Source organism: Denticeps clupeoides, chromosome 4 (assembly GCF_900700375.1).
Source record: "Denticeps clupeoides chromosome 4, fDenClu1.1, whole genome shotgun sequence".
Lineage (NCBI taxonomy): Eukaryota > Metazoa > Chordata > Actinopteri > Clupeiformes > Denticipitidae > Denticeps > Denticeps clupeoides.
Genome location: NC_041710.1, coordinates 63,069 through 75,091, shown reverse-complemented (window position 1 = coordinate 75,091; position 12,023 = coordinate 63,069). Strand labels below are relative to the sequence as shown.

The 12,023-nt window shown below is 46.6% G+C and overlaps 1 protein-coding gene across 3 annotated transcripts in view; it reads right to left on the bottom strand.

Annotated features, from left to right (window-relative positions):
- dpp6b (dipeptidyl-peptidase 6b) overlaps positions 1–12,023 on the bottom strand; it is a 74,141-nt gene that overhangs the window by 25,122 nt on the left and 36,996 nt on the right. The window contains exon 1 of one of the 3 annotated variants that reach the window (XM_028976129.1): positions 8,323–8,533. The exons of the other annotated variants lie outside the window; for them this stretch is intronic. Coding sequence (XP_028831962.1) covers positions 8,323–8,382 — 60 coding nt within the window. The 5' untranslated portion in view covers positions 8,383–8,533. Of the gene's footprint in view, positions 1–8,322; positions 8,534–12,023 lie in introns of those variants that run through there. 3 annotated transcript variants of the gene reach the window in all.

Sequence of the window (12,023 nt, the reverse complement as noted above, 5' to 3'; positions counted from 1 at the left end):
GCATCGTGATAATTGATGGCCTGTTAATCTTAAACGGATCGAATCGTGAGACCAGTGATAATTCACACCTCTCACAGTAAGACTATTAAAACTTCACTTTTTAATCAGCAGGCACCATAATAATGGAACCCACGTCTCCAACATTTTTACATTTTACATTTACGGCATTTACCTGACGCCCTTATCCAGAGCGCCTTACAGTCAGTAGTTACAGGGACAGTCCCCCCCTGGAGACACTCAGGGTCAAGTGTCTTGCTCAGGGACACGATGGTAGTAAGTGGGGTTTGAACCTGGGACGTCTGGTTCGTCTGGTTACACGCTAGGTCACTACCAGCCTCTGACTGCAGCCTGACTGCCACAAACTTCTAGCTCCTCCTTTAGTGTGTAAAGTTTGTTCGTTTTCAGGGACACTGAGGCATGTTTGTTCACTTTCACCACCCCACTGGAGAACATTTCATAGCAGCTCCTGTGGGCAGAACCTACAAAGAACTTGGCAAGTCCATCTCTGGATATAACAGCAATAAACCACCAATCAAAAATCATCAAAACTAAAGTACATTCGTTCATGATTTCTTCATTCTGCCTGGACTCTTCAGAAAGCCTCAAGATCCGGGAAAATAAAGCCAGATTCTTGCCTTCATTTCCAGATCCGAGGCAGAACGGAAGAAATGAAGATGCCCGTGGACTGAAATAACAAAAGGAGAAGGTGCAGCTCAGATGAAGTCCACAGATAGGTACAGTAAATGAGAACAGAGTGTTTACTTATTAAAAAGGATGAAAGAGGCTCATTACGCTCGAGGGGCTTGTTCACCTGCCGCTGGCTCCGTTACCACGGCAACAGACGAAACAAAGCCATAAAGGAAAGCGGTAGTGGCCCACCTGGCATCTGTCGTGCTGTTTTAGTGTCATTCAACACACACAACTTCCCATAATGCAACGCTGTTTGTTCATTAAGTACACTAATCCAGCGGAGAACATTTACCAAAGTAATTACAAATATATATATATATGTGTGTTTTTATTTTATAATTTTTTTTACAAAAGCACAACTTTGGAAAAGCTTTCTCGTTTGTAATTTTCACCAGATGAGGAAGGTCTTGCAGAATTTGAATAAAAAAATCTTGTTACACAGATTTTATTGTGTCTCAAGCTGACCTCTTTATTCCAGCGTTACTTTCTTCTGCGCTAAAACAATCAAAATGAATGCAAAGCAAATGTTTTAAATACCCGAAGAAGCCATTCGGAGAACATTTTGAGTGTGGCTGGACTGTGAGGCTGAACGTGGGAATTGCAGGATGGCCTGTGCTGTTTGACACAGTTTGAGGCTTTGAGAAGGGTTGAAGAGATGGTTTGGGAGAAGTGGGATTCTCAGGTAGGAGATGATTCTGAGGGATTCTGAGTAAGAGGTTTATGAACGGAACCACCTGATTCCACGTTCCCTTGACACGGGGTGATCATGCTGACCCATGCACACCAACAAAAGCCAAGAACAAGAGCATCAGAACTGGACCATGTGGGTGGTTGTAATGTTACGGCTGATAAGTGTGACCCTGGAAATGGGATTCAAATATTACAAGTGAAGCATTTCAATATTTTTGCCATGTGATGAATTCCACCTTCACCGTGTTCCAACAATGCTAATCTCTGGCATCCATGACTCGATGAACAAACGCGAGGGAGCCATCAGCGAATATTAATAGAGCTGAGAACGTGACAGAGAACGTGGCAGTGATGGAGGTGGCGAGGCAGTGGATGGCAGCATTTCAGTGTCCTCTTCCCTGCTCATCTGCTGGTGTCTGAAGCACTTGTTGGAAGCAGGATGGTTCTTCTGGATAATCTACATAGAATCAGTCCATTCAAACAGTGAAAAGCAGGACGCGAAAGCGCGTGTTTCCATGTGAAACGAAACGAAAGCCCTTTTGTCTGCTGGGGTCAGATGTTTCCGTGTGTCTGTCTGTCTCCAGCCGTGCAGGGCTGAGTTTGCTCCCCGCTGCGAGGCGTGAAATGAATCCTCTCCACGGTGGAGGAGAGCCGGTGGGGAGGTGAAACCCTCCCTGTCAGCAGATTTTTATTTTATTCTCTATGACAGATTTGATTTTTTTTTTTCTGATGAGAGCTGGACTGGGGACACTTGTCCTGACATGGAATGTTCCAGTGGCGAGAGGACGAGATGGACAGCGTTGCAGTAAACACAAGATGGCATTGAAGACAGGCAGGTGTGTGTGGGACACGGTGAATGACGAAACCGCGCCGCAACGCCGACCTTTCGCTGGATAATAATAATAAAAGTGGCATCAAGTACGCAGTCCGCCCAGACTTCACCGAGGAAAACAGCAGTGGACTCATATTTCATAAAGCACCACTGCAATTTACCGCAATTCATGTTCATGTTCATGATGGATTTAATGATGAGATGATATTTCCACCAGGTCTTTAAACTGTGGACCAATGCTGCTACTTGGAAAATATTCATTGTACATTGAAAACTGATGCACAATGAATCAAACGATGAATATTATTTCACCAAAAAACACGATACAGCAATATTTTATGTGAAAATATTGTATTGGATATACAAGGAAAGATTGATATTTTTGTATACATATTTCGTCCAATTGAATCAGCGTGCAACTACAACCTCCACTCCAGTAGATGGCGCTGTACAGAGTTACTGCTTGGCATTTCAGTGAAATCACCAAACATGACAGACCGATCACAGCAGCTTGTATTTCAGCTGTTTTTACATTTTCAGTGAACTGTGGAATATCGCAATATGTGCAGTATTATGATATATCGTGATATAATCGTATCGTATCGTGAGATCCTTGCCAATACATTTACATTTACATTTACATTTACATTTACATTTACATTTACGGCATTTGGCAGACGCCCTTATCCAGAGCGACTTCCAACGTGCTTTCAAGTTACCATCGATGAAGAGATCCATTCCGGTTCACTAGGACCCCAACTATGAATACATCTATTTTATTCACTCTGTTGTAGATTCTGTACACAAAGTTCGACAACAAGAAAATTACAATTTAATCTAAATATTCTCTAAAGAGGAAGGTGTTGAGCTGCCGTGTGAAGGTGCTCAGTGACTGAGCTGGAAGTTCATTCCACCACCGAGGGGCCAAGATGGAGAAGAGTCTAAAAGAGTCCCTTTTACCTTCAAACACCCCAAATATAATCTATTTTGTTATGCATGTAACATGTTCATTATAAGACAATCAAGACAAACATGAGACAGATCAGAGAAATGTTTAAAATCGATAATCGATGGTACAATTTGGCAGATGAGCGGTGAGATGTGACCGCAGCATGAATTAATGAGCGAGTGTAACTGCTGAATAAAGCATGGCGGCGGCGCAGGTTCGGGTATCAGGCCACCTGCACGAGTCTCGGCGGGGGACGAAGGCCGCGGAACATGAGAAGCTGGAGCACAGGGCATTAGAACAACCGGAGCCTCTCCAACAGCTCTACCCACAATCCACCTGGGCAGCATGTCCACAACATATCATTATCAGCACAAAACAGATCATCTAGAATTATTTCATGATGTTCATCACATTCGTTCATAATATGTTGTAACGTATTCATTTAAAATGATGTAAAATGTAGTAAATCATTTTTACTACTACAGAATGATGCAGTTTAATATTTAAATAAAAAGTGGTTTTATAATGTACGAAGTTGAAGAATATAATTTCCCCCCGAGTATTTCATGATTTAGACCCCTGCTTCACCAGTCAATGGTTTCATGTTCAGGCTATTACAACAAGAACCTAGTATGGGTTCTAATTTAAACCATACAAGGCCGGTCAGAATTTAGAACTGCTCCTTTCTGTCTGCCTTTTGCTGTAGAACCTTTCAGCTCACATTTCTAGAACCTTCATATGTTCTAGAACCACAGAGACCCCACAATGTTCTATCAATGTTTCTTGTCCCGACCTTCAGAAGCGAAGTAAAACACAAATTCGATCTGAATCCAGGATCCCAGATCAAATGAGGAGCCCTCAGCAGAACATTATCACCGCACTGTACAGGCAGAACGTTTCAGATGTTCCTGGAAACAGAACAATAAAAAGTATCTTTAAGAAGCTGTGAAGTGGAGGCTTGTGTAATAAACGCGATGCTGGCGGTAAATCGATATTCCACCTCCGTCTCGCACTCTGTTTGTTCCTCACAGCTGTGAAGGTGGATCTGTAGCTCGAGTTACGCTAGAAGCAAAGCTCACACACACACACACACACACACAGCCTGGATCAGGAGAAATTATTACATTAATGGCTTATTGACTCTTTTAAATTGTTTTTTGTGCGGACGTAAAAAGTTGACTTTGTACGTAAAAAGTTTTCTGTGTGTGTGTGTGTGTGTGTGTGTGTTTAAAACCTCTGAAATCCCGTTTCATCCAGCGTAACAGTACATCGGAGCAAAGAGCGTAATTCAAGTAAACACGACAACAACAACAACTGTGACCTGTGACCTTACAGCTTGGAAGAGAACTTCTCAGCGTGACATCGGCCAGTGAGGAGCGATAATTAGAAATCCGTTCGGGTTCTGGAATAAGATCCGGAAGAAAATAACCTTGAACTAGTTCAGGAAGTCAGGACCAGGAGGACGTTGGAGATATGCCTGGAGGCTCCGACAAAGACGGGAACAAAGACACGTTCGCAGCATTCATAAAAGATGGACGGAAAAGATCCCTCTGATGGACATGAATAGCTGATGTCCTCTGTTCAGTAAAACTGAATTATATCATACTTATTAAAAAATTGATTCTAAAATCATTCTAAAACATGTTTTAATGAACTTGCAGGACATCGGGGTAAAACAGCAGGACCGGTTGGTCCACCGTGACCCCGACAGGCGACACAATCGCACCGTAAGAACGGGGCGCGTTCGCTAGGCATCCTCAAGGTGTACGTAACACAAGAAAGAACAAACACTGACTGCTCGGCGTATGAATTTCTGTCACCGATATTAGAAATGGGCGGAGCCTGACGAGGCAACAGGCCGCGCTCTCTCTCTCTCTCTCACGTTATTGCCTCATTCTGGAGGAATTAAAATGCCATCATTCTGATTATTACTCTTTAATATTTCCCGTTTACTCACGCTCGCTACACCATTAGCAGGCATCATGTCCCACTGTCATTTCAGCTGGTTCTACGTAAATCATTCTGATAATTTGTGTCATTTAAACTAGTGAATTGAAGCTGTTTCTTCGTTTATATCATGTAAGAATGACGGAAAACTGGTCTACGGTGTGAAAACGCTGTTCAGTGATCCCAGCCAACAACGTGGAGTCACGGCGGTGAAGAGGGGCCCGTTTCACAGTTCGGCTCGGGGCCGAGCGCATCAAATGGCCGCAGGATGAAAACGAACCCCCAAAACGCACTTTTCAGTCGAGTACTTTCCTGCAGAGATGTTAAAGGTACTCTAACGTAAAAAAATCATGGTTCCCACTGTAAAAAAGCCCTGGAGATGCCTCGCAGGCCAGGATATTTGCAGAAACGTTGTGAACGGCTGAAACGAGAGGAACCGGGTTGAAACGAGAGCCGAGCTGATGCTGCTCCGGGGCGGTGAGTGGGAGGACATCAGGCCACCGAGCCGACGTAAACCAGATTTACTGAGGTCTGCAACGTTTACACCGGGCTCAGATTTATTCTAGGAGGGTCAGGTCATTGCTATTTACATAAATGACTAATAATACATCAATATTGAGGTTTTTTTTAACATGGCCAGTCAAAGAATTATATAAAAGTTAAATATTTCCCATCTAGTTCTTCTGTTAAGGAGTTCCATCCCATCCAAATACATCCAAACACAGTAGCTGCACAGTCTACGTTACATAAATGGACTATTTAATACAGTTAAGACATAAATGATGCAAATATCGCCTGATATTTAGACTAATTGAAACACATTTTTAATGATCTACAGTTTACAAGGTCACTGTTCTATAAAATTAATTTGGCAAAAACGAACATTAAAGGCAAATAAAACAGTTTAGATGGGATTTTATGTAAAAATATGAGGTGTCTGCATGCTTTTACGTGGCACTTCATTAGAAAAACTATTTTTTGAACTCTATGAAATAGAAAAAGTTATGGAGTTATCTGTACCAAAGTTATCAGTACAAGAATAAAAGTGCATGTTAGCGGTGAGTTAAAATCAGCGACATTAATATTTATGATCATTTAAGGAAGGCGTCGAACGGCAGGCTGCTGCCGGGCAACGCTGGTTTGGTGTCCATGGAAACCAGCAGAGCCCAGACTGCACCGCACCCCGTTGAAAAACCCCGCTTGGACAGGCTAATTGTCCCTCCTTCAGACTCGGGATTAGTATTCGGTAAGAGTGTGTCTACGTTCCAGGGTCGATGAGAGGCGGCCGCCGCAGCCCTGACCTCCCTTCAGAACCCCTCTGAACGGCGGTGACATTTCAACGACGCCCTGCAACTGAGATCGGCGGCAGGGAGAACGTCGCTTTCAGCCCAGACGCGTAACTGAACGATGGCCATGAAGAACAATGGCCTACACGGCCCCAAACATACATGTTCCTCCACATTTTATTCATTTATTAGTCCTTTCCGATTTAAGTTTGGTGGTATGGAATGAGCACTACAGTAATAATCAGTTCTAACAAACTATTTTGACACAAATTCTATCAAACTTTGAGCCTTTAGACTTCAGAGAGAAAGGAGAGCCGCACCAGCTAAGATCCATATTCAGAACTTAATCTGATAAAACCCTAATCATGCTGCCCAATTTCTCCGGATGTGAAGAGGACCTGCAGCGTTGGCAGACAGGGTTGTTCTGGGGTTCCACCTGCCGCTGGGAGGAACATCTTGAAGGCTAGTTACATGCACATTTACTCCAGGCTGCGAGTTGAGGGGTTAAATGTGATCTAATGATGAACTGTTTTCTAAAACAGTGGCATAAAATACTGTTTTTTTACAGTAAAGCGGCGTAAACGGCAGAACAGCGTTTTTACAATAACAAGTGTTTAAACTCTAAAAAAAAACAGCCTGACACCCCTCAAAAAAGAGGGATTGGGAAATACCAAGTACTGGGCAGGAGGGTGAGTGACGTTAAACATGCCATTATTTTGCTGGCAAATAAAATTAATAAGTTATTAATGCAAGATAATTCATATATTTATTTTATGGAATTATGTGATTATATTGGGGATTAAATACGCAGGATCGGATTTTTAAAACCGAGCATGTGAGCCACATCCAAAGTTCCTACTGGCAGCAAGGTTGAAAATCGGTGGAATAAAAGAACTGCATCTCTACATTAGGCCATTTTCTTCTACACAGCGGCGCCAGCAAGCGGTTTCATCTCCTGCACGTTCTCGAAAACGACAAATAATTAGTCCAATTCATGCCGAATTCAGGCCTTGCGCTCTGAAAATAGCCCCCCGGCGCGGCCCCTCTGTTCTCCTCCGGCTGAAACCCTAATCAGTGTCACCCAACAGGGCCGGGAACAATGCTGCCAGGAGACTCAGAGGAAAAAACTCCTCGGTGCTACCACCTCCTCGACCAACACCTCGCCAACACCTCCCCGCCACCTCCTCCCCGCCACCTCCTAGGCGCCACCTCCTCGGCCCTACCTTCTAGGCACTACCTCCTCCCCGCCACCCTCCTAGGTGCCACCTCCTCGGCCCTACCTTCTAGGCACTACCTCCTTGCCGCCACCTCCTAGGCGCTACCTCCTCCCCGCCACCTCCTCGGCCCTACGTTCTAGGCACTACCTCCTCGCTGCCACCTCCTAGGCACTACCTCCTCCCCGCCACCTCCTAGGCGCCACCTCTTCCCCTCTACCTCCTCCCCTCTACCTCCTCAGCCCTACCTTCTAGGCACTACCTCCTCCCCGCCACCTCCTAGGCGCCACCTCCTCGGCCCTACCTTCTAGGCACTACCTCCTCCCCGCCACCTCCTAGGCGCCACCTCCTCGGCCCTACCTTCTAGGCACTACCTAGCACTACCACGATAGCTTGGATGGCTTCCTCTCCCACCTGACATGCGGCGCCATGTCGATTTGACAGGTGTCACTCAAACCGTGACCTCCACTGCTGATCTCCCCAGGGCATCATCCTCCTCCTCCTCTTTTCATGTAGAATACCTGCAGGACACCCGCTTCAAAACTAACTTCAAACGGCAACGGCGTGATGGTTGCCAGGAGACGGCGGGAAGTTGCAGGTGGTGTGAGATCTTTACATCATTACGGGGAACAATGCAGAACCCGAATCGAAAGGGATTTTTCTGGTCTTTAGATTGTAAATAAACGCTGGCACACGGAGAGACGATGGCGATACCTGGTCCTGCTGCTGAGGAGCCGCTTTCCCGGACGCCTTCGGATCCTTCGCTGAAGTCATGATGCCCGGAGAGCAGAGGATCCGACCGCCCGACACCGGGAGAGCGAGCCGGCGCGCGGAGAGACTCGCTTAACAGAGGAGGGAGAGAGACGGAGAGAGAGAGAGAGAGAGAGAGAGAGAGGGAGAGAGGGAGGGAAGAGAGAGAGAGGGAGGGAGGTAGAGAGAGAGAGAGGCCGGAGGAGAGGAGAGAGGAGATTAATAAGGGGTTTGAGAGAGAGAGGGAAGGGATTGTCTAGGAGAGAGAGGGAGGGAGTGGGAGAGGAGAGAGGGAGAGGGTAAGAGAGGGAGGTAAGAGAGAAGGGAGAGAGAAGGAGTAGAGAGGGGCATGAGAGAGAGAGATAGAGAGAGAGGAGATAGAGGCGGAGAGAGAGGTAGAGGGAGGATATGAGGAGAGAGAGAGAGAGAGGGAAGAGAGAGACTGAGGTAGAGGGAAGGGAGGGAGGTAAGCGAGAGAGGGAGGGAGGGTAGAGAGAGGGAGAGAAGAAACGGGTTGGGAGGTAGAGTAGAGGGTGAGAGGAGAGAGGAGAGAGAGAGGGAGGTAGAGGAGGTAGAGAGGGAGGGCTGTGAGGAGAGAGAGAGCGAGAGAGAGAGAGAGAGAGACGGACGGCGCAGTGACGGTTGTGGCTAAGCGCTTGCCGTGGGCTGTGCACCAGGCCTGCTGTCGGGGTGGCCACTCCTCGCCATGTACAGGTGACATGTGACATAAAGCATCAGACTGTGTTTCCGGATTGAAATGTATTTATCCGGGCACAGACCCTCATCTTCCTCTCCTCACACGCTGCCAGGGAGATGCAGGAATATTCCACTGACAACGTCTGTGTTTTTTTATTTTTTATGAATGATTATCTATCTGATTAATAATCTACACACAATTACAGCAGGAACAGTTTTTACCCCCGTGCTGTAAGGACAGACTTCTCTTTCTCCATAAAAATCGTCACGTGCAACACTGTAGCACACAACATATTAATATCAACACTGGGTTGATATTAATATGTTTGTGTCTCTCACTTCTGATGTCTCGCCACGCCCCGCCGTCATACCCACTGGTCTGGAGAAGGTTAAGACGCGGCTCCTTAATGTCGTTTGTGTTTATTGTCATATGCACATTGTACAATGAGTGCCATCTCTACAGACAAGACACATAAAGACTTCAAACAGGACACGCAAGACATTCCAGTGCACAAATATCAGGTTATTCAGATCTGGTTCATCCAGACACCATTATATAGAACACACACACACACACACACACACACACACACACACATGTGTACTTTCTGCAGCGGGTTTCATATTAATGACCTTGATCAAGTTTCGGCTGTGTGCCCAACTGCATGAATGTGACAACCAGGTGACAATGCGTCACTCTTTTAGTGGTCACTGGTCAAAAATCTACCTATCCAAACCACTCTGCACCAGCATTCAGAGACAAAGTTCTCTGGACCAAGCCACCAGACCATGATTGGGTGGAATATGTTCTTCTGGTCTTTCTAGGCTCTGGTTAATATAAAGGCTATAACATTTCAATTTTCAATTTTCAATTTTTCAACCAAATTTAGAAATGACAAAAATATCAGGTTATTCAAATCTGGTCCATCCAGACACCATTAGACTGGATTAGTAAAACGACTGTGATGGACAGCAGGGACCCGTCCACAGGGACGTTTCTCATTCTGGTATTAAAGGACACTGATTAATTAACGTGTGCCCTGCCACACTATACAGACCTAGACTACCGAATTCACCTGAAGGGGACAGTGGGTGACCAGTCTGCACAAGCTCACTCTCTGGCAGGGGACAAGGTCTCGGATCCTGTTCAGTTTCCACCTCCATGCACCACATACCACGTAGACTAGCGTGTACGGGGTGGTTTGGGTTGACCAGCATTGACCTTCAGCAGACTCTCGTCCACCCATCCTCAAGGCCACTTGGTGTTCTTGCAATATCATATTTTTGAGAATAGAACATATATATGGGACCACTGTAACCTCGCCCTTTGACCTGTGACCACTAAAATCGAATGTGTTACTGTTTAAGTGAGTGTTTATGTCATTTGTGTGACACTGTCTCATTCACAGCCTCCTCCTTCGCCCAAATACGTCACTCGCAGGGATAAACGAACGATGAATCAAATCAGGTTACTGTTCAGAAACGCGTGGAACGTGGGTGTATTTTATGACACGATGAAGAACCTCCACCTCTCCAGACACACACAGCTTCTCCCTGGCCTGTCATGTCATGTTGATCCTCCTTCTCGGCAAACACAGACTCCAGGAGCTCTAAAAGCAGCGCAAACAAACAGAGGTGCAAGTGGAATTAAATCCGGCAAGGTTGGCACATGCCTCCTCGCTGCGAGAGCCAATTCATGAGGGCAACGAGCTGAGAAGGGGGGTCTGAGTGGGGCGGTGGTGGCCTAGCGGTTAAGGAAGTGGCCCCATAATCTGCCAAGGTGCCATTGAGGTCCCCTTGATGGAGGTCCCGTCCCCACACACTGCTCCCTGGGCGCCTGTCATGGTGCCCAAGGGTGATGGTTAAATGCAGAGGACACGTTTCACTGTGTGCACTCTGTGCTGTGCTGCAGTGTCTCACAATGGCAATCACTTGTGGCAGAATGGCGGCAGAATGGCGGCTTATGGATCTGAAGCTGCAGAACGAATGCAGATAAGCACTCATTACACGTGATTATACTGTACCAGAGGAAGTAATTCAATAAGCTGTGCTCATTTGTGTGAGCTAATTGGGTCTTAATTTCTTTTAATATCTCACACCTTTTCCCCACCCTTCTGGACAGCAGGCGTTGCCAAGGTAACGAGAGCCGATTGGCTGCAAGTGGCTGAATGTAAGGTCCCTGCGTGCAGGAACAACTCAGGATGGGATTCTGACAGGCGCGGCGCCGATGGACAATTAGAACGCAAACCGGAGAGAAACGCCGCCGATTTTCAAATGCTTAATTAGACATTCAGACATTTATGGAAACTCTGCGACAGATTTAAAAGGGAGACGCGGGGAAACAGATGGCAGCTATTTCTGTTCGGGCCACCAGAACGCTTGGCAGCGTTTAAGCGTGAGAGGAGCGTCTCGCTGTCAGGATGGACCGGCTGTCGGGACGATGGCTCAGGCTGCTGGAAAACCAAACAGATCCTGTTTACTTTCCGCTCAGCACCATCCAGCCTGGTTTCCTCCTCAGCCGCGTCGGACATGGAACCAAGCGCCACGGCCCTCAACTGCACTCAAACACAACGTTCACAACGTCTTCCTTCCTCCTCGCCGCAGCAGCTGTAATTCCAGCTGAATGGCATTTGGCAGGAAGGCCTGATCAAATTCCCCCGCGTCTCACTTAGGTCCAAGAGCAGCGGCCATCGGTGCTGAAAAATGTCATTCGAAGTTCAAATGAAGTTGGACAAGAGAGCAGAAGAACCCACATTTGAGCCACTAAGCACAGAACTTGGCGCTTGTTTGCCAGTGTACGGTCAAAGGTGCTGTCAAGATTTACATAATAGGGCCAGTGGGGGCCTAGCGGTTAAGGAAGCGACCCCGTAATCAGAAGGTTGCCGGTTTGAATCCTGATCCGCCGAGGTGCCACTGAGGTCCCCTTGATGAAGGTCCCGTCCCCACACGCTGCTCCCCGGGCACCCACT